This window comes from Rhinoderma darwinii, chromosome 2, assembly GCF_050947455.1.
Source record: "Rhinoderma darwinii isolate aRhiDar2 chromosome 2, aRhiDar2.hap1, whole genome shotgun sequence".
In the NCBI taxonomy this organism is placed as follows: Eukaryota; Metazoa; Chordata; class Amphibia; order Anura; family Rhinodermatidae; genus Rhinoderma; species Rhinoderma darwinii.
The window spans coordinates 330,796,554-330,820,384 of NC_134688.1; the positions used below are offsets into that span (position 1 = coordinate 330,796,554).

The 23,831-nt window shown below is 44.5% G+C and overlaps 1 protein-coding gene across 1 annotated transcript in view; it reads left to right on the forward strand.

Annotated features, from left to right (window-relative positions):
* The first annotated feature begins 2,977 nt into the window (after positions 1–2,977).
* STRIP1 (striatin interacting protein 1) overlaps positions 2,978–23,831 on the forward strand; it is a 45,380-nt gene continuing 24,526 nt past the window's right edge. Inside the window, exons 1-8 of the mRNA XM_075853664.1 lie at positions 2,978–3,172; positions 4,323–4,392; positions 8,639–8,713; positions 8,841–8,975; positions 9,084–9,204; positions 13,776–13,844; positions 13,953–14,059; positions 20,856–20,983. Coding sequence (XP_075709779.1) covers positions 3,047–3,172; positions 4,323–4,392; positions 8,639–8,713; positions 8,841–8,975; positions 9,084–9,204; positions 13,776–13,844; positions 13,953–14,059; positions 20,856–20,983 — 831 coding nt within the window. The 5' untranslated portion in view covers positions 2,978–3,046. The remainder of the gene's footprint in view (positions 3,173–4,322; positions 4,393–8,638; positions 8,714–8,840; positions 8,976–9,083; positions 9,205–13,775; positions 13,845–13,952; positions 14,060–20,855; positions 20,984–23,831) is intronic.

A 23,831-nucleotide genomic window follows, 5' to 3' on the forward strand; every position in this document is an offset into this window, starting at 1 on the left:
GTGCCACTTGTGTCAGGTTTACGGACAATTTTTTATACTAGGTTCTTGATTTTCTGAGGTCATTGTAGGGCTGCAGAACCTGGTCCTGAATTTTTGCTACCAACAGCCCCGCTTTCCCCTCAGCGCACTGTGTGATCTGCAAAGTCCTTGGGGACACACTGGGTTGCTGATGGGGCACACTGGGGTGCTGATAGGGCACACTGGGGTGCTGATAGGGCACAGTGGGGTGCTGATGGGGCACAGGGATGCGCAGATGTGGTACAGGAGGTGGCTGATCAGCACAGGGGGTGACTGATCAGACTGTGAGGGTATATTTAGTTCACAAACTATTTTAGAATCCGTTTCTGATCTCCTCTAAAAACCAACAGAGGAGATCAGAGCTGGACACTATAGAAAAACCAGCCCTGCCTACGTCACTCCACTGTGATTGGTCTGTCTGCACTGACAGACCAATCATAGCCATCGCCGACAGACGACCGCTGTGATTGGTCCCGTTGGATAGCTCTGTTGCTAAGCTGTCTCGGACAGCAGTTTTCAGTGAAGTCACCTCGTCCCGCGGCGCTGTGACAGTTTAACTGCATCACGTACATGCACGCGGGAATGCGCTAACCAGCCGCATTCCCCGACGTGCATGTACGTAAAAATGTACGTAAAGGTGTTAACTCTCACTGCTCACTGTGATTGGTGTAAAAAAACAAAACACCAAAATTGCTGTTTTTAGGTCACCTTCCTTTTGAATTATTTCTGTCTCTCTAATACACCTTACTGCGCCTGCGTGCTTAGGTGTGCGTCCATTGGCGGCTTGTGTAGAGCCCATGATTCGCAGCACTGCCTGTCTGTCAGCGGGGTGAAGGCACGTCCCTCTATCCCGCTTATGATTGGTCTGCAACTGATTGAGGGGACACGTGCAGTCACTTTTCTGTGTATATAGCTACGGGATTTCCGCCGCGCGCTGTCATTGGCCCCGAAACCCCTGAAGACGCTACATCCGTATCGAAACATGTCGGGGGCTTCTTCCTAAATTTTAATACATGTCCTTGCTGACTCTTTAGAATTTAACTGTGTCCTCACAATAGAGTCCTCATACATTGCACTACGCTGATCCTTGTCAGCAATGGACTTGAACTTTTAATCTTTATGTAGTCTGTTCCTTGTTATATATTCAATAAAGACTTTGTTATTTTGTCCAGTGATAGTTGGAAAACAGGGCTTTCTTTTGCCGGCAGGCATTTCTCTGTATTGATCTATCTACAGGGGGGCTGTGTCTGGCGCTATCTACACACAGGCCCCCCTTGTAAACATTACTAACTTTATTTGTTTGTTTTTCATGTTCCGCTGTCCTGTTTGGACTACGTCGTAGATTCGTTGGACTACTGCGTTGGTCTACATTTTTTTTTTAAATAAAATGGTGAATAAGGGTTGTGTAGGGTGTTCTTTTTTCAATAAAAAAATATATTTTCTTATGTCTGTTTTTTTTAATACTTTATTGGCGCCTTTGTAATGGCAGTTGTCTGTTACTAAGGTGGAACTTAGTGTTAGCCAGTAAAAAGGCTGCAACTAACCCCCCATTATTAACCCAGTACCCACCGCCACCAGGGGTGCTGGAAAGAGCCGGGTACGATCCAGTACCTGACCATCTGTAGTGATGGGCGGCAGCAGGCTATTATGAGGCTGGAAAGGGCCAAAAACCATGGCCCTTCCCACCCTGGTAATGCTCGGCTGCTGCCGCTATGTTGTGTCTGGCTGGTTATGAAAAAAAGGGAGGACCCCACGACCCCCCCCCCCCCCATTTTCATAACCAGCCAGATACAACATAGCAGCAGCAGCCTAGCATTACCAGTGTGGGAAGGGCCACTGGTTCTGGACTCTCCAAGCCTGCGGCCGCCCCAGTGACCGCCCATCACTACAGATGGTCAGGCACTGGATCGCACCCGGCTCTTCCCAGCACCCCTAGTGGTGTTTTGTATCGGGGTAATAATGGGGGTTAGTTGCAGCCTTTTTACCGGCTCACACTGAGCCCCACCTTTAGTAATGGACGCTGTCAATTAGACAACTGCCATTACCAAGGCGCTATTAAAGAATTAAAAAAAACAGAGACATAAGAAAATATGTTTTTATTGAAATAAGAACTCCCCCACACAATCCTCGCTAACCATTTTATTTAAAACAAACAAACGCAGATCGAAGTAGTCCAAACGAACCTGCAAAAAAATAAATAAATAAGGTTAGTAATATGAAGTAAAAAACTTCTCCTCACCTCCAGCGACTTCTGTCTACTTCCCTGCGCTGCGATAGAAACTTGATGCCAATGAAAAATAATTCCCCTTCATGTAACTCTGCTACCTGTCAGCTGAAAAGTCATCCACCACAGGGAAAAACGTTTTCCCCATCATGTCTGACTCGCAGGTGTTTCTTTGTGTTACTCAACCATTGGGAAAGATCTGTGATATCCAGACAGTCTAGAGATCAGCAGTGCGAATGCGCACGTGTTATTTGCAGAAGGATCTGGCCGTGATTTGATGTGCGTATGCGGGATATTAGGCGTGGTTAGGGGCGTGGCTTAAAATGACCCTCTTTTCCGAATTCAAAAGTTGGGAGGTATGTCTACAACCCTTCCCTATATTATGAGATCCCATGAATATAGATCTACCAGCCATAAGTTTGCGCTGGGGCCCTGTCTTGCCTAGTTATGCCCTTGGTACAGAGCACTTCATGTTATGTTACGTTAGTAAAACAAATAAGAACCCGTTTATTTCTCCATCAAACGTTAATTTCAACTTATTGTACACATCTATCACAGTATGTATTTGATCACGGAAAAACTCCTCAGTACGTAGTTACATCCTTGTAGTATTCTCGTGACCACATAAAAACGAGGTAGCTGATATGGTCAGGTGGTATAGAGACGTGAATATGACGCCGATCACGTGAATCCCGGAAGCCGTATGGAACGCTGTACGTACAATATACGGAAGTGCTTGCGTTCCACAAGTCACGGAATCAGTTATCGCGATACTCTGAGCTACGTGGGCGTTTCCTAAGGAAGATGGAGGCCTCCGGGTCGCTAAATGTCAACAACAAAATGAGAACCGGTGTAGGCGGTGTTATTGCCGGGAGTCCTCAACCGGGAAAAGGACGGGAATATAATCGCAATCAGCGCAAGGATTCAGAGGTTGGGATACGTTTTTTTTTGTCCGTGGGCGCAGTGTGGGGACTATCACCTGGGGAAGTATGAGGATAGTTACCTGATCTTCTCTCCCTCCATTCACTATAATGGCTTAGCATGGCATACGTACATAGATACCGTAGATTTCTAGTAACTACTTGTCTGTGTGATGTAATGGCTCTTATATTATATAGTGCAGTCAGTCAGTCATTGTTTGCTTTTTACAGGATATGAAGTTGTACAATATGATGTCCCATTCGGGTCACTATCTGTGGGGATGAGGCAGAAAGCAATATAGAACCTCTACTGGAAACCAGAGATTCACGAATCCCTAATGACTACAGACGCCATTATGACTATGTTGCTTAGCAACTCCAGATGTCTCCCATGGGTGACACATGGATCTTCCCATTCTAGTGCCCCTTACGTTTAATCTGACTACTGGTGGCACCAAAAATATGTGATCTATTGGCACGTACGTTCCCTTCATGTTTCCTGTCCGCAAGCCGTATTACACCAGTCTGTAGTCTGCGACTCATCACATATGAAAATTATAGACAGCCAGAAACGTGGTTTGAAGTTTGCGAACAGAATTTATAAAAATGAAATAGATCAATCAGCGTGCTTAGTGTAACTTTGTAGATAGTTTTTAAAAATGTGTTTTACTTTTGCAGATACAGCTGTTGTGTATTCTCTATATCGTTCGCTTTACACTGAATCCATCAGTCCCGCGGACCTGACAGGTTCTGTGTCCGCAGGTCCTGCGTGTCACTTAGATGTGATCGATTACAGGTGGATTCTGCCTGTTCGCGGGACTGATGGATTCATTGTAAAGCGATCGATACAGTTGTTCTGTATAGAGACCAGGGAACAGCTATATCTCTAAAAGTAAAACAAATTTTGAATAAAAACAAAGTTACACTGACGTATTTTTTTTTTTTTTTAAATGCCCTCAAAGGTGTCCATGCAGTCCTGTGTAAGCGAAACTCTACTGTCAGATTACCAGAGCGTGAGAGTATTTTTGTATATCCATCCATATACAGTGTGAAGCTATTTCTGCACTAGTTACTAGGTCTGCCTTATGTACCACGTGTACATCTGAGTATTTTTATCAGTAGGCTATCACAAATGGAAGTGCCCAATTTTGTTTTTACAGGGTTACTCCGAGTCTCCAGATCTAGAATTTGTTTATGCTGACGCTGACAAATGGGCTGCAGAGCTATCAGGTAGGTAATCATCCCTATTCCTAGCATGCAGGTATAACTCATTTCAATACAGCAGGGGATACTAACGAAGTGTCAGGTCAAATCCATTGTGTCTGATCCTTTTCTTTAATGGCAGCTCTATGGTCCGTAAACTTTAGGTTATCAACAATAGCGTTGACCAATTTTATCTAAACTTTATGATATAATGAAAAGTTCTGAAATTTTCCAATATACTCTTGTTTCTTACTATTTTTAGATGTCTACTTGCAGTTCGTGAAATAGTACTTACTTTATATGCCAAGACTTAAAATCTGTACAGACTTAAAGGGGTTATCCGGGGACCAATAATTGCATTGCAATAATATATTTACGTGAAACGAAGTAACTTACTAATATATTTTAATTCAAAATTCTGTACTAAATGGTGCCGTTCAAATCTCATGAATTATTCAGGAAGTGCTGGAGCTTTTCTAGTAATATTGACGCCCTGACACCGCCCCACGTGACTGAGCTCATGCTTCATGTGCTGTTCGTGAACATGACCACAAGGGGCTGTCACATTGCCTATTGCTAAAGTCCCGAGCAGAGCATCAGCTAGCGCTTTGCTCGCGACTCCAGCCCTGCTCCCGACGTCCATATTTGGTCAATTCAGGAGTTTCCTATCACTGGAGACCCCGAGCAAAGCATCAGCTGATGCTCTGCCTGGGGACTCCACGGCTTCTGCCGACGTCATTGTCACTGTCCATATATGGACAATGACATCCGCAGAGCAGTACTGGAGTCGCCAAGCAAAGCATCAGCTGATGCTCTGTTTGGGGACTCCACAAATTCTGCCGACGTCACTGTCATGGACAATTACGTTGGCAGCACTACTGTAGTCCCCGAGCAAAGCATCAGCTAATGCTCTGCCTGGAAACTCCACAACTTTTGCCCACATCATTGTCACTATCCATATATGGACAATAACGTCGGCAGAGCAGTACTGGAGTCCCCGAGCAAAGCATCAGCTGATGCTCTGCCTGGGGACTCCACAACTTCTTCCCACGTCTCTGTCCATATATGAACATTGACGTTGGCAGCTGTACTGGAGTCCCCGGGCAAAGCATCGGGGACTCCTGAACAGCTGCCAACGTCATTGTCCATATATGGACAATGACAGTGACGTCGGCAGAAATTATGGTGTCCCCAGGCAGCATCAGCTGATGCTTTACTCGGGCACTCCAGCAATAGGAAACCTCTGAATTGACCAAATATTGATGTCGACAGCAGTAGTGGAGTCCCGAGCAAAGAGCTAGCTGATGCTCTGCCTATTGCTTGAGTCTCGAGCAATGTGACAGCCCCTTGCGGTCATGTTCATGAACGGCACATGAAACAAGAGTTCAGTCACGTGGGGCCGTGTTGGAGCGGCATCATTATTAGAGAAGCTCCAGCACGTACTGAATAATTCATGAGGTTTGAACTGCACCATTTAGTACAGAATTTTTAATTAAAGTATATTAGTAAGTGACTTAGTTTCACATAAATATGTTATTGCAATGCAATTTTTGGTCCCCCGGATAACCCCTTTAATGTTTCTTTTCAATGACAACACAAGAATTGTTCAGATCATGTGCAAATGAAGGCACACGAGCCCTCTGCACTCTAGCAGGGTGATGGCTCCTTCCACCTGCTCAGACTCTAAAAAAAGAAATGTAATTACAGGAGGTAGAAGCCATTACATGAGCATTCTTGGCCCAGTAGGTAGTGCCTTAAAGTGTAGCTAAATGTTCGACAAACTTGTGACATGTCAGAAGTTTGGATTGGTGGGGGTCCGAGCACGGAGACCCCCACCAATCGCTAGAACGAAGCAGCTGAAGCGCTCGTGTGAGCGCCCAGCTGCTTCGTGTCTGTTCGGCTTTTTCCGGAAATAAATGTATCGGAGTACGGGCTCATAGACTTTCTATTATTTCCGAAAAAAGCCGAACAGAAACAAAGCAGCTGGGCGCTCACACGAACTCTTCAGCTGCTTCGTTCTAGCGATTGGTGGGGGTCTCAGTGCTCGGACCCCCACCAATCCAAACTTCTGACATGTCACTATGACATGTCAAAAGTTTGTCGAACGTTTAGCTACACTTTAAGGAATTGTGTGCCCTCGTGTGCATATGCACAGGTGATCTTAAATCGAATCTGTCATTGACATTATGCTGCTCTACTCAGGGCAGCATAATATAGTGACAGATACGCTCTTTTTAGGTGTCTGTCATGCATTTGCTTGACTTAAGCGGTTTATGAGAACTTACCTGCAAAGTCTAGCTAGCCATGCCAGAGAAGAGTCCAGCGTATTCATGAGCTGCTGCTAGCTCCACCCACTCTCTGCTAGCTCTGCCTACTTTCCTCTGATAGATTTCTCCCTATTACTGTGCATAAGAAGACATCTGTCAATCAGACTCATGGCTGGCCGGGCTCTGGAGGTAAGTTCTCATAAACAGCTTAACTTAATGAATGACGGACTGCTGATCTCAGCGTATTTGTCAGTACTTTATGAGTGATGTCAATGACACTTTCCCTTTAAACCCCACATCAAATATTGTTTGTGCTCTCATTATCTCCCCTTTAACAAAGCGTCCCATAGATACCCTAAAATAAAGATTTATGCCGGATGCACTTTCAGCACAGAACTTCTTATAATATTTCTCAAAAGCATTCATTCATACATAAACTAGGGATGCACGATGCATGTTTCGATACTGTGCATCCCCAAACTGTTCAATACTGTTATTTCCTGTATTTCGATACTAAGCTGTGCGGCCACACAGCTCAGTATTGTAACACATGACTGTATGAGAGCAGGGCTGCGGCTGTGTAATACAGTCATTGCCCCGCTCCTGAGTACTGAGAAGTGCGTGCCGTCAGGATGATGCGATGCGGCCAGCGCTGCACTAATGAGCGGCGGCACTGAAGACCGAACATGGCGGGCGCACTGCAAAACACCCCCATGTTCTGTCTTCAGTGCCTGAACCGCCGCTCATTAGTGCAGCCCCGGCCACGTCACCTCATGCTGACCGCACACGCAGTTCCTGTCAGGAGCGGGGCAATGGCTGTATTACACAGCCGCAGCCCCGCTCTATAACGGCGGAGATCAGAGACACCTGTCATCTACGCTGCTATTGTTTCTCTCCTCTCCGCAGCTATTCCCCTGAATTCTGTGTTCATAGCGGACTGCAGCATTCAGGGGAAAATGAGAACGGGGGGATGCCCCTTGGATCGCATCACAGGAATCCCTGTGACGCATTTGAGGGACATACATACCATTTATGGGCAGACAGCCCAGAGCTGTCTTACCATATTTCCTGTTGTTAGGGCATACTTGGGTATGTCCTAACAACTGCCTGTGTATTGGCGTGGCCGTAATAACCTGCACAACAATTTTTTTTGCATCATTTATGATGTGTACGCTGTAAAAAATAAAATAAAAACTTCTTTCTTTCACTTAGGCCTCATGCACACGACCGTAAAAACACCCGTTATTGCTGGTCGTAATTACGACCCGCAATAACGGGCTCATATACTTCTGTTAGCCACGAGTACCTTCCCGTTTTCTCACGGGAAGGTGCCCGTGCCGTTAAAAAAATAGAACATGTTCTATTTTACGGGCCGTGCTGCTATACTTTATAATAGCAGCACGGCTCGCAAAAGCGGCCGGCTGCCCGTGGCCGGCCGTGCTCGTAATTACGAGCACGGTCGTGTGCATGAGGCCTTATTGTGAGGCACAAGTTGTGATGAATGTAACCTCCATGTGCCTCACATTAATAGTAATTAACCCCATCATGTACCTTACACATTAACCCATTATGACTGAGAAACATGATTGGGTTAATTACTATCAATGTGAGGCACATTCAAAATTCATCACACCTCGCGCCTCACATCAGAAAATGGAAGAACTTTTTTTTTTTTTTATTACTGTTGCCAAAATATCGTTTTATTATCGAAATCACAATACTACACGAAGTATCGGTATCGAAGTCCAAATTCTGGTATGGTGGCATCCCTAATATAAACAATGAGACATTATGGAGTGGTGGTTATCAGTCAATGTGAAAATTACTTCAGTCAACGATATAAAGGATAAACAAATTCCAGCAATACTAAAGCACTTGAGTGCCTGCAAGATATAGGCAAGTAGCCAGCCCCTCCATTGTGCTGCAGACACCATATGCATTGATGTTATAAATATATTGATTGTAATATTTTGTTCACGGCCATTCTCTTCTTTCTCCCATGACAGAGCTTTACAGTTACACAGAAGGTCCAGAATTCCATTGGAACAGGAAATGTTTTGAGGAAGACTTGCGATTACATGGTAAGCTGAGGATGATGGGTGTGTAGTCTACCGCCGTTCGCTTTCTATGCTCTGGGTGTAACGATTGCTTGGAGCGCTGTAGTTGGAATCTACTATATACTGTATTTTCTTTATTTTTGTACCTAAGTGTCTGATAAAAAATGGACCGAGCTGGATGTGTCCCAGCAGCGTGCACACGCTATGCGGCTCCTCGATGCTCTAGAGGTTACAGCCAGAGAAAAAAGACTGAAAGTGGCTAGGGCAATCCTTTATGTGGCACAGGGTATGTACAGGCATTTCTAATCACCCAGTGATTCTGTCATGTGTTGTGTAAGTCTTTATTTGTTTTATGTATTGGAGTCGCTTTGACACTTTTCACTCTTTTGCTTAGGCACTTTTGGAGAGTGCACTTGTGAGTCCGAAGTAGAGACCTGGCAGCGACATAACATCTTCCTGCTGCTAGAAGCGGGCGCATTCAATGCCCTTGTGGAACTTCTTAACATGGAAGTTGAGTGAGTATTAATAGGGGCTCAAATATGAAACTGAATACCAAATAGAAAAGTTATTTGATACATTTGCATTTATTTCCAGCAATTTCTAGCATATATGTGGTTTTATTTGTGCACTTTTTAATTGTAACGGCTATACTCCCCTTTTGCAACCAAATGTATTTATTTTTTATTATTCCAATTCATCTAGTCTGAGCAATAAAATAAAGCAACTTATATTAAGTCTTAATTAAAAATATCCTATTGTTTTCCAACTATAGCATCGATGTAGACCCGTGCGTCCCCATGGTAACAGAAACTCTGTGTAGTCTGATCCTGTAGTCAGACTCCCTTTCTCTTGCCTCCTACTTTTTGCTAATTTGAATTTAGTAAGCAAGGAATAAAGGACAGATTGGAAAAAAAAAAAAGCAAACACAAATCGTGGCAATCTGCGGTGCATGCCATATTATGTAGGTATTCTACCCCAGATTTACAAAAAACTGCTACCAGCAGAGAAATTCCTCTTAATCCAACTGACGATGACTAAATAAATAAATAAACAAATTTTATTGTGCTTCTATAAAGCAAAAAGACTGACTACACTGAATGATTAAAATAAGTAACATCACCTCCATTTGAGGTGTAAACGAGCTGTGCACATTGGACCATGTGTATGTGTGTTCTGATCGGTAATGCTCGCGGCTGCAGACCAGCGAGTCAAACAGATAACATATGTAAAGAGCAACGGAGGTACATATTAGATTAAAATGGTAGGTATCAGAGCCCCCCCCCGACATGTTTCGCTGTGCTAAACAGCGTCCTCAGGGGTTCAGGGGCTTAATGGCAGCGCGCCGAAAAAAAGATGCCGTATTAAGCTCTCCAGGAGGAACAGCTGAAAATCAGGCCAGCCAATCACAGGCCGCCGCTACGGCCAAGCCTCCCAACCGGCTTGATTGACATCACAGTGGACCAACCGGTGACTGTCACTGGAGGCCAATCAAAGAGCACAGCGGCTCTGTCCAATAGTACGTGGAGGGGAGAGACACAATTCCCATCTCTTCTGACCAGAGTGAAATCACGGCGGGGCAATGACAAGTGCCCGCCCCCCGTGTATAATCACATACTACGTCTCCTCATTGATTCTATCGTACAGAAGTACACGCAGCAGTACATTAAAGGACAGGCAGCCAGGCAATCACAGCATGATTATGCAGGGTTTATTAAGATCCCTGACAGATGCATGTAATGGCATTCCGAGGGACGGGCCGGCAGATAGGTATAATATCGAAAGGTGGTCAAGTGCCAATATTGTGCATCAACACAAATACATATACAAGGCGCGCTATCACCAATGATACAATAAAAAACACAGGGTAGTCAGAACCACTGTATCATTATATTTCAAAAAATATGTAAGTTATAATAATTATTCTAAATTGGAACGTGCGCACAGGTGCGCTATACACTCCAGTAAGTATGGTGTACTAATTTAATGTAGTAATTAGCCCAACCGAACGACCGGCATGCACACTTTTGTGCACGCGTGTTATCCGATTTTTAAGAGGTACTTTCATTAGATGAAGGCTGCAAAGTTGAAACCTTCATTGAGTCCAACAGAACTCAAAGTATTAAGACGATAGATCCATCTGGCCTCCTCCTGCAACAATTTGCGATCAAGATTGCCCGAACGTGGGCCCATCTTAACCAGAGATATACCCCAGAACTTCAGCACCCGGGTATCACCGCCATGAAGAGAACGAACATGTCTCGATAGTGGTGTATCCTCTTTTCCATTGATGGAGAAACAATGTCGAGAAATTCTTCTCCTAAGTTCCTGTATCGTCTTTCCAATGTACAATTTCGGACAAGGGCACTGTGCTGCATATACTACACCGCTGCTCTGGCAGTTCATAAATTGTTTGATCTGATATGTCTTACCATCCGAGATGTAGATTTTAGTAGCAGGCATATAAGGGCAGAATGAGCATCTGCCACATGGATGTGAGCCCGTAATTGTTGTTCTAAGCCAACATGCGGAGGTAGGTGACGGTTTTGAATAGTGGCTAGGGACCAGATATTCCCGTAAATTCTTCCCTCTTCTGTACGTTACACTGGGAATGGGAGAGATCCGATCACGTAGATCAGGATCTTCCCTTAGAATAGGCCAGTATTTTTCCAAGATCTTTCTAACTTGGGAGGAACATGCATCGTAGGTACCGATGCATTTGTGGTATTCTACCCCACAATCATTGCTTCTTGGATAATAGGGTATTTCAGGGAGGCACCATAGGGCAGTGCTTCACAAACTGAGGTGGCATCGAGTTGTTGGTGAAGTGCAGCTAGGGAAGCGGTTTGAACAAAAGTGGTGGTAAACTGCAGCAATCTCTGGGTTACCAACATAATTGACTTTTTTTTTTTTGTGCTTATTTTAATATTGATTATGGATATCGATTACTTGTGGTGAGGCTAAGGTATCACCATGTTCTGGTTGGTGAGACCTTAGTAGAAAAAGATTGAGGAGCTCTGGTGTAGGGTATTCCTTTGGGTTGGTAATATTGACCTGTGGTCGCTTTGTATGGCCCGTGCACAGCATTGCTCTGTGCATGAGACCTTTTTACTGTGCAGAATACGTGTGCCCGGCTCGCCAAAGTGCAGAAGAGCTCTTGCCTCATGCGAGATTTGCACCTGCAGAGCAGCACATTATAAGGCCTGATTCACACAAACGCTGCACATCTCGGACGTGAAAAACTGCATCCGAGGTGCATCCGTGCTCAGCGCTGCGGGACGCGATGTCACGCATCGCCCATAGTTGAGTGTCTATGGAGGGATGCGTGATTCGTGAAAAGATAGGACATGTCCTATTTTCCCACGGAGCCTTCACACGCGGCGGTGAAACAACTGCTGTGTAAACAGCCACAATTATATAGGTCAATATGAACGACCATGAATTATATAGGTCCGTGGGACGGGCGCTGTTTCAACGGCCGTCCCACGAACGTTTAACACGTTCGTGTAAATAAGGCCTAAGAAGAGAATCTGTCCATTGACTGACGGCGGGCAGGGATCTCAAAAATGGTTATGATTTGAAACTCAAAATATATTATTCAGTGAATAAGCTTCATATTCTTATTATCATGTTCTTGATTTCCACTGTTTATAATAAAGTTACTATTGTATTTCAGTGTATATCAATTTGCATAATTTGCACATTGTTTTTTTATAAATTCTTTTATTTTCATTTTGACCATTTAAAGGGACAGTGTCATGATTTTTTTTATTAATTTGTGTTTTTATTCAATAAAATATTATATTGACTTTATTTAATTTTTCACACAATGTTTTTTTTATTTTTTATTAACTCCTTCTTACTGTGCTGGGGGCTGCCATGTTTTATTTCATGTGTGTGTGTCTCTTAACGACACATACAGAGATGGAATACGGCAGCACAGGGCATAGGACACAACGAACGTGAGCCGTTCATTGCATCTGCCTTCTGGCTCTGTACTGCGCAGATGCAGTTCAAAGTCACACAGCAGAGAAGCTGTTTGTAGGGAGATAGCAGGCGCCATTATGAAGACCGGCTGCACTGCAGGTAAGGTGTGTCTCTCGCTCTCGCTCTCGCGACCCCCGGCGGTCCCCCCTCCCCTGTCGTTAGATGTATTGTCAGTGTGGACGGTGTGCGGACTGTGAGGAGGTGAGGTATCCGTCAGCAGGAGGTCAGTGAGGAGACTGTCAGCAGCAGATGGTTATTCCTATCACAGAGTGGTGTGACAGTCTCCTTTACTGCGGAGGAGACTTTCAGCAGGATTGTATGGGGACGCTGGAGGAGACTGTCAGCAAGATTGGGTAGTGATAATGGAGGAGACCTTCAGCAGTATTGGGTGGTGATCCTGGGGGAGACTGCCAGCAGGATGGAGGGATAAAGTCATTTAGCAGGAGAGGCATGTAAAATGCGCCAAAACAAAAACGTGTCAAATTTACGCCGTGTGAACCGGTCAACTGAAAAGTCATTCACTTCACTTTCATCATTCTAAGGGTATGTTCACACGCAGTGTTTTCAGCCGTTTTTCGTGCCGCAAACGTCCTGAAAAACGGCTGAAATATCGGAAGCAGAACGCCTCCAAATGTCTGCCCGTAGGAAATACAGCGTTATGTTCCGACAGGGTGTTTTTTTACGGAATAAGTAACTTACTTAAAAAAAAAAAAAGTTTAATTCGAGACACATTCCCTTTAAGCAGAAGATAATAAAGCACATACACGAGGAAGCACACACATCGGCACGCAGGCCAAGCCACTCTTTGCAGTCTTGCTAAAATAAAGTTGCAATTTAAGTACAGTGTAAAAAAAAAAGAATCTTCAGCTCACACACGTGTAAAGCAGGCCGCATGTGAATCCGGTTCACTGACCGGTCAGAATGCCCAGATATTCTGGCACTGATCTGTCCCGAGTGTTGGAAAATCCTTGTTTTTTTTATTTAATGTCAGAATTTTGTACTGTAGGTTATTTAATGGGGGGGACGGACTGCATGTAAACACTGAAGATCACTATGATGGTCTACATCAGATTAATGTGAATGTGTCTGTGTTGTCTTTTAGGAACAGTGCAGCTTGTAGTAATGCAGTGAGGAAGCCCGCAATTTCTCTGGCGGACAGCACAGATCTTCGGTAAAGGGAGTCTAAGTTGCCTAATACTTTGGAATTGTATTGTATTCTGGTTTCATCTTGCAGAAGAATGTAGAGGTTTTCATTGCTTTCCGCTTTATTGCATTTCAGTGTTCTTTTGAACATCATGTACCTGATGGTGGACACTTTGCGTGAGGAAGGTGAAGCTGATAGCGAGGACTGGAAAATCATGAGACAAACTTTCCGTTCAGAGCTAGGTATGAAGACAACTGTCTGATCAATTTTAATACATCAGATGTGATTTAGCAAATAAGAGGTTGCAGTCTCTGAGTATATTTGTAAGGCTCTGTTCACACTGGCCTTAGGTTTCATTCCAACACCTGCCTGTTGCTTTTTCGCTAAAAAAACTAAAGGAAAAAAAAAACCTTGCATATCAATCATAAGTCAATAAGATGTACAAGTATCCTTCGCCAAACAAATTCATGGGAACCAATGTCACCAGTGTGAACAGAGCCTACATTCTTTTCATTGCTAAATACATTAAGCCTTCAAATACTTAGGCTGGGTCTAGGCCTAGACTTTTGTAGTGAGCGATAAATCGTTGTCTGTAATTATGCATTATGCAAGGACTATTTATATCACTATAAAAAAAAATCACTGTCCATAGGAATGCATTGAATAGCTTGAAAATATCTTCAAAATCTCTCCAGAGAAGGCGTGTAGCTCTGAAATCCCAGCATGTAGTGACTAAAAAGAAATCGCTAGCAAATCTCTCGAATGGAGAAATTTTGAAGAGGTTTTCAAGCTACTCAATGCATTCCTATGGACAGCGATTTATCACTCACTACAAAAAGAAGGTTCTCTCTTGCCCGAGCTTCAAATGATCACCAACCGTTTAACAAACTTTGCATAAATCAATATTGCCTGCGAATATAAGAAACTTTGTAGTATATCCTATTAGAGAAAATGCCACTTTCTCCAGTAAGCAGGCACTTCTCCCTCCCTGCCTCCTTCACTAGTCATTCACTGATAAAATCTGAACGAGACAGACACTGAGGGATCAAGTTACAGCTGCCCACAGAAGTCTATGTAGAGGGGAGGTGGTGGAGGCAGCAGGAGCAGCTTGAGAGAGAGGCAGATAGAGGCACACAGGGATGCAGCTGCAGCTTCTAGTACGTGTTCTTTCTCACCCCAGTGATGTATTCACAGCTGCACTGCTCAGTACTACTGTGTGATGTCCTCTATTCTGCTTCTGTTTGAGGGTGTGCTGCAAAGAGATAGGAGAGCAGGATGTTCTCTTCTCTTATGCGCTCTTATGCGTGCAAAGTATGGCAGACATGAATCCAGTTAGAGTGGGAGCTAGAGCTTGCAGAGGGGAAAACTGTTGAACAATCCCATATACAAGCCATAAAATAAAGTGGTATTCCTCATGTACACACATGTGACAGCTTATTCTAAAAAGTCACCTGAAAGGTTAGGTATGCTTCAAGTTGTATAGTTAAACGACTCAAATTCAGGTAAATATATTTGGTATGGTGACTTCTGAATTGGTAGCCAGCTCTGCAAAGGGGAATGTACTATTACATGGTGGCCATTCACATATATGGCCGTCTGTGTAAGACTACGTTCGTACTGCATTTACATTGTAGGTTACACGTATGCGCCATGAAAGCTGTGTGTATCTTATAGATCTAAAAAGTGTCATTTTGGCATCCATTGGGTAGGTCGGTATACTCCTTATTTTCTTTTTTAACTGAATTAGAAAATGTCTGTCCTATACAGTGGGCCACCACAGAAAAAAAATATATAGACCATGTTTTCATTTTTTGCATGGGGACTTATGCATGACATATGTCACCGTATAATAAAATAGTTATTTCTCGTTCGTTACATGGGGGACATTGACCGTGGTTATAAGCTATTGCCCCTAGGAGTCTTGACACTAAGAAATAAAAAAAGTGTATATAAGATGGGACACTGGTTTGACATAGTCTCTCTGTTCACTCCTTGGCAAGCGAACAGTGTCATTTTGAAATTGCGCTGTTGTCCAATCTACCTATATGGGAGAAGAGCATCAGCTCCTCTGTCACCTACCAGCCTTAGGAACACCTCTCCCACCAGTGTCTCCTTAGTTAAGGGGTGAAACACTGAGGGGATGCTCCGGTTACATCTAGGAAATGGAGGAAGGATAGCGCTGATCTGGATGGTGTGAGCTTGAACCCCATCCTTCACCAGGGCCACCACTTGTATACAGTTTTGGGTTCACTGGACCTTCCCGCCGGTAGCTAAATTTTCAGGGCTCTTTAAGTCTTTATTGCTGCTGAATGCCATTTACAACCGGCCTGTTACCGGCAGCGCCATTTTTCCCTATTCACTATGCCCAGCACTATCTTCACCAGCCATTTTTACTACATTGTACTGTCCAACTACGGCGCGGGGGCAGGCCTTCCTCTCATCCAATTGCACTCTAGCAGACTTTTTACACTATCCCCTCATTGGGAATCGGCCTCCTTTTGTTTGGCTAGTCGCGGTGGTTCAGGGGCGGAGTATGTATCCGCTCTGTCTCACCTGAATTTGTACGGACGCTGCTGGGGACACAGGACCTCCTGACCAGTTCTGCTGCATCTTTGCTTCAGGAGGGACATCAGACACTCTGAAACTGAGTAGGACTGGCTCTTGGCCTTTTTCTCCTTAACCTACAAGTGCCCTAGCCTCAGTCCCTGAGTTTACACTGAACAGGAGTGTGTTCTTATTCCTAACAGAACTAGGTGAAGGCAACCATTACTCCCTAAAGGGAGTATCTATTGCTCTGCAGTACTAAGTGGTTCTATTGTTTTTTTTACTCCCACTAGTGCAGTGTGTGCTTAAGTAACCCCCTCTACTGCCGTGTCTGACCGAAAGGGAGAACCCTCACACCAGAATACCATTACAATTTATTATGCATGTTCCAAATGCAGTACTAACTTTCCTTGTGGTCCGTCTGCTTCCCTATGTGATGCATTCTGGCCTCCTGAACAAACGCCTGCGGCTCCGGCACCCCTTCTACCACTGGTGTCGCTCACGTCGGTATGGTTGATCTGGACCCGGAATGGGCCCATTCCCTTTTCAGAATTGTTAATAACCTAGCGTATATCACTTAGTTCGAATTGGGTTCGATGCCTACTCCTCCTCCCATGGACTATTGTTCTGGCCGTCCTCATCTGGACCCTACGTCCATGTCTTCCTCTCGTGACAGACTACAAAAGTTGACCAGGTCCTTTTGCTTGCCTTTCACCAGCATCTTCTGTCTCGCCTATCCCACCGGATGTGAGGTCCGGTACTTCTTCAATCACTAAAGAGGTTCTTTCGGAGGATGAACTGTATAATTCCAACTCTGATTCGGATGATTAGGGATCTGCCGCTTTGCACACTTCTGTGAAGTTGCTTATTAGAGCTGTCCGTGACACCTTACAGGTCACTGATTCAGTGTCTTCCCCTTCAATTGCCAAAACTGCTTATGAGACCTCTGACTATGCCCGTGGCCCAATTTTTGTCCATATCACTGAATGGATGCACATACTCCGTCACTACTTACTTTCGGTTCCTCCTCTCGAGGAACTGGTGGATCTGTCTCCTCTTGTCTCCTATGTGTCCAAGTACCTGTGCGAGGTTGCCCGTGACGCTGCCTGTCTCGTAGCTCGGGCCTCGTCCTCTTCCATTGCTATCCACAGGACTACCTGGCTTAAAGCTTGGTCTGCTGATACGGCTTCTAAGCAGTCCCTGACTGCGCTCTCTTTTTCAGGCTCCTGTCTTTTTGGAACCAAATTGGAGGAGATCATCTCAGAGGCTACGGGTGGCAAAAACACTCACCTCCCCCAAAACGGGGTCAAATGGCATGCAACTCTCAAAGGGATGGGTCCTCATTTTCTGTCTTTTTCGTGGCTTCTCCAACATGATGTCCTCCAGACCGGAGTTTCAGCAGGATCAGAAGGCCAAACCTCCCTTTAAGGCTTCTGCACTTCATGGATGTTTGGTTCTCGCTCATTCCGGGCACCTGTGTTCATGTAGTGGTAATCTCTGGATACAAAATTGAATTTACTAGCCTTTCTCCAGAGCATTTCTTACAGTCCTCTTTTCCATAGTCCCCCCTCTAGGGCTGCCGCTTTTTTTTTTTTTTTTGAGCAATCGACTCTCTGCTTCTTCAAGGGGTCATCATTCCGGTACCACTGACTCAAACCTTTTTTGTCGTACCATAAAAGGACGGGCTTGGTTCGGCCCATCCTGGACCTCCAGCGTCTGTACTTACATGTCCGGGTCTGTCGTTTTTCGGATGGAATCCCTTCGATTTGTGATCGCTTCCATGGAACAGGGGGAGTTTCTTTCCTCAATAGACATCAAGGACATATAATCTGTACGTTCCTATTTGCCAGACTCGCCTGTGCTTCCTGCAGTTTGCAGTGCTGTGCCATCATTACCTATTTGTGGCTCTTCCCTTTTTGTCGAGCCACGGCTCCGAGAGTCTTTACGAAGGTTTTTTTGTTCAAGATGCCACTCTTTCGGAACGGGGGGCGGGGCGCTATCCGTCATCCCATACCTGGGTGACCTTTTGATCAAGTCTCCCTCCAGGGAGGACAACGAAACGGCGCTCCAGATCACTCTATACACCTTGAGTCAGTTTGATTGGATTATTAACTACACCAAATTTTTCTGGTCTCCCTCCCAACAAAGTGTGTTCCTGGGCATCGCCTTGGACACTGGCTCTGTGAAAGTCTTCCTTTCTCTGGAACGACTATCGATCCTTCAGGATGGGATTCTTTGTTGGGGACAGCTGCTCCGACTTTACTGTGTCCCTACTTTTAAGGTTCTTGGGATCGTGGTGGCCTCAATCGTGATCACATCTGCCCTCTTCAGCAGGTAATCCTCTCCCGGTGGATCTGCGCTTCATTTTTCTCCTCCGTTGCTCGCTTCGGTGGTGGATATCCTCTCCGGCCGTTCCCTGGGGTCCTTCCTTCCATTGAACTTGCTGATCCTCTCCAAGAATCTTAGTCTCAATGGGGGAGGGCACTTTTCGGAACGACGTCACGACTCGGGCTGTGGTCTCCACAGGAATCCTCCCTTCCCATTAACCTTCTGGAATTGAGAGCCATATTTCTTTGCCTGCTGCACTAGACATCATCGCTGTCTGAAGGTTCAAACAGACAATGCCACAGCCGTGGCTTATCTCAATCGCCAGGGCGGCACTCGCAGCGTGGTGTTGATGGCTGAGGTCACAACGATTCTGGCCTGGGTGGAAACTCACGTTCCTGCTCTAAATGCAGTGCACATTTCTGGCGGTTGAAAACTGGATTTCCGGACTTTCTTAGTCGCGAAATAGTGGATCCCCAGGGAGTAGTCTCTTCACCAGAATGTCTTCAACTAAATATGTCTCAGATGTGGCCAACCCGATGTGGACCTGATGGTTTCCAGATTTAATCCCTACTTCTCCCGAGCCCAAGATCCGTAGGCCTGCGCCATGGACGCTCTCGTGCCATAGTCCGACTTTAGGTTCCTGTACATTTTTCCTCCTATTCCTTGTCTCCTCAGACGACTCAAGTCAGAGGGGATTTCGGACATTCTTATTGGCCGCGTCATTGTCTATACGTGGCCCTTGCCTTTCCGTCTCGATCTTCTCTCTTAGGGACCTCTCTTCCATCAGAATTTAAGGTCTCTACATTTAATGGCGTGGTTGTTGAGGCCACCGTTCTAAGGGCTTGGGGTCTCTCGGAGAGTGGTAATACTCACTATGCTCAAGGCTAGGAAGCCTTTTTCCGCCCGCATTTACCATCACACCTGGAAGGACTAATTTCTTCGGTGTAAGGGTCACAGTCTTCCGCCCCTTGCGGTTTCCTCTATCCAGAATTCTTTAATTTCTGCAGGGTGTTCTGAATCAAGATTTGGCACTTGTCTACCTAAAGGCGCAGTTGTCTGCGCTTTCCATCTAGTTCAGTCGCCCATTGGCTTCTAAGGCTGACGTCAACTTTTCTGCAGGGTGTTGCCCACGTGGTTCCCATTTATCTTCCGCCGATTCCTTCTTGGGATTTCAGTCGGCTCTCTTTGAACCTTTTGTGAGAAAAATCTCCCTTTTGTCATCCTTTTTGGGTATTTCTTCTTTTTTTTTTTTTATGGTCGCTGTGATCTCCATCTGGGGGGTCTCTGAATGGCGGCTCTCTTGCCGTATTGTTTGACATTTTGTTACCTATTATCTGTTTCTCCTACTGCTTGCGGACAGACTGAATAGCTCCTTGTCTGTGGGCCGGGTATATCTTGTAGTAGGGGCCACTTTTTTTTCATTTCTTTATGTTAAGCCTCTTAGTGGCAACAGCATATACCCCAATGGTCTGTGTCCACCCAATGAATAATTTTACGATGAGTATTAATAAGACTATAAGCATTGTCTTTTGCTTAGCTGCTTTTTCTTTTCACCATTCACTGCTCCAATGAAAATCACTGTTTGTAGCAATCAATTGGTTTTCAGCTTTCTTTTTCCCAGAGCAGGTTTGCAAATAAAATAAGTGATTTCATTGGTTGCAGTAAGCTCCACAGATAATTTTTGTGCATCAGGCCCCACAGTATTTGTCCTAAGCAAGATGAAGCTAAGGCGGCTGTAGTCCTAAAACAAAATGGCAGTAAAATCATTGTCTTTTAGTCTCAGCCTTTGTTGTCAGAACATGCTAGTTAAATTAAAAGAGCTGGAAGAAGGTGGTTGCAATAAGGTTCTTTTCACCTTCAGGGTGTTTTCAGTTCTATCGGAACTGGTATTTTTTAATAAAAACACCAGAAACCTGATGGCACCAAATTAGAAGTTCGTGAAATCCATTAGGATTTGTTGGATCTGTTCCAAATTAATCAGTCATCCAGGGCTTGGCTCCATTAAGAACGAAATATATGACCGTAGTGTGAACAGAACCTAACCTTTCCAATTAGTATGATTTAGGTATTTCATTTTAGGATAACTCACCTGCTTCTATACATTATAAGAGGTGCCTACTTTTCTTTAGAGTTAATCACTTTTTTTGTATTGTTGTTCTAATGTAGGATCCCCGGGATATAACAATGAGCCATTTGCAGTGATGCTTTTTGGGATGGTCACAAAGTTCTGCAGTGGTCAAGCTCCACATTTTCCTATGAAAAAGGTGCTGTTGCTGCTCTGGAAGACAGTGTTGGTAAGTTTATGACTGTATTAGGGATGCATCGAAACTTCGATACTGTTTCGATACTTTGCATCCCCAAACGGTTCGATACCGTTGTTTCATGTATTTCGATACTAAGCTGTGCGGCCACACAGCTCAGTATAGTAACACAGGAATGAATGAGAGCGGGACTGTGGCGGTGTAATACATATATTGCCCCGCTCCTGAGTCCTGACAAGTGCGCGCCGTCAGGATGAGGTAATTCTGCCGACACTGCACTAATGATTGCCGGCACTGAAGACAGAACATGGCGGCCGCACTGCAAAACACCCCCGTGTTCTGTCTTCCGTGCCTGTGCCGCCGCTCATTGGTTTAGCGCCAGCCCCATCACCTCATGCTGACCGCGCGCGTACTTACTGTCAGGAGTGGGGCAATGGTTGTATTACACAGCCACAGCCCCGCTCTAACGGCGGAGATCAGAGAAACCTCTCATCTCCGCCGCTATTCTCCTGAATGCTGCGATCACAGCGGACTGCAGCATTCAGGGGAAAGTGAAAAGGGGGATACCCCTGGATCGCGTCACCGGAAATTCCTGTGACTCGATCGAGGGCCATACCATATATGGGCAGGCAGCCCAGGGTCTTTTGAAGGACCCCAGGGCTGTCTTACCATATTTCCTGTTAAGTATGTGGTAACAACTGCCTGTGTACTATCTGTACACAGGCTAATGTACTGTAATATAGATTATAGTAAAGAAAGGAGGAGACCTCCAGCTCACCAGTAGTTGCGTCTCCAGACACCTCGCACGGATCCCCGCTACGGCCAGCGGTAGGTATATCAGGAAAAAGAAAGAGAAAATCCAGCGCTGTGTTTGATTAAAAAGGAAAATTGTTCCCAATTTTATTGAAAAAATGGTTAAAAGTTACACGGAGACGCAGTCTCAAGGTGTATATATAGCGGGCTGGATGACCTTGGCCTACGCGTTTCGAGCAAGCGTGTTGCTCTTAATCATGGCAAAAAGGATATGCCATATCCTTTTTGCCATGATTAAGAGCAACACGCTTGCTCGAAACGCGTAGGCCAAGGTCATCCAGCCCGCTATATATACACCTTGAGACTGCGTCTCCGTGTAACTTTTAACCATTTTTTCAATAAAATTGGGAACAATTTTCCTTTTTAATCAAACACAGCGCTGGATTTTCTTTTTCCTACTGTAATATAGATATATGCCAGTACATTAACGTTTAAAAATAAAGTAAAAACATAAAGTAGTATTAAATTTAAAAAAATACACATACGCCTTTTTTTTTTTTTTTTTACAATAAACATTAACCCCTTAGTGACCAGCCCATTTTAGGCCTTAATGACCAAGCTATTTTATTAGTTTTTCTATAGTCGCATTCAAAGAGCTATAACGTTTTTATTTTTTCGTCTACATAGCTGTATGAGGACTTGTTTTTTGCGGGATTAGTTGTGCTTTTTAATGGCACCATTTTTGGGTACATATAATTTTTATATTAACTTTTATTAACCTTTTTGGGGGGGATTATAAAAAAAAACTGAAATTCCGCCATTGTTCTATGCGTTTTTAAATTGACGCCGTTCACTATGCGACGTAAATAACATGTTACCTTTTATTCTATGGGTCGGTACGATCACGGCGATACCACATATGTGGAGGTTTTTTTATGTTTTACGACTTTTGCACAATAAAAACACTTTTGAACTAAAATTATTTGTTTTTGCATCGTCGCTTTCCAAGAGCCGTAATTTTTTTATTTTTCCATCAATGTAGTGATTTTTTGGGCTTGTTTTCTGCGGGACAAGACGTAGTTTTGAATGGTACTGTTTTGGGGTACATGGGACTTATTGATTCATTTTTATTATGACTTTTTTGGGGGGCAATGGAAAAAAATTGCAATTTCGCCATAGTTTTTGGCGTTTTTTTTTTACGGTGTTCACTTTACGGTTTAAATTACATATTAACTTTATTAATGGAGTCATTACGGTCGCGGCGATACCACATATGTGTACTTTTTTTTTTTTTTTACACTTTTACTAAATAAAACCACTTTTTATGGAAAAAAATGGTTTTATTTATTTTTTTACTGTACTTTTTATTAATAATCTTTATTTCACTTTGATGACTGATTTTATTAGTCCCACTAGGGGACTTTACTGTGCGATATTCGGATCGCTGCTATAATGCTCTGGTATACTTCGTATACCAGAGCATTATTGCCTGTCAGTGTAAATCTGACAGGCAATCTGTTAGGACGTGCCTCCGGCGCGTCCTAACAGGCATATGTCCAGGGCAGACCTGGGGGCTTTTATCAGTCCCCCGGCTGCCATGACACCCCATCGGAGACCCGCGATTGCATTCGCGGGCCGCCGATGGGTGAGAGAGGGAGCGCACTCCCTCTGTAAACAAAGTTAAATGCCGCGGTCGCTATTGACGGCGGCATTTAACGGGTTAAACGGCCGCGATCGAAGTAAACTTCGATCGCGGGCGTTGGAGCAGGAGCTCAGCTGTCATCAGACAGCAGAGCCCGGGCACCAGCCTGCACGGGAGACCCGTGCAGGACTTAGACTAGGCTGACGTGAAAAGGCGTCAGCCTAGCCTAAAGCCCAGTAGTGAATGACGTTAAAAGGCGTATTAGTGGTCACTAAGGGGTTAAAATAAGTCTCCATACATAAAACATACACATATTCGGTATTGGTGCGGCCGTAATAACCTGCACAACAATTTGTTTGCGTCATTTATGATGTGTACGCTGTAAAAAAATAAAAAAAAATTTCACTTATTAATGTAAGGCACGAGATGTGGTGAATTTAACCTCCATGTGCCTCACATTAATAGTAATTAACCCCATCATGTACC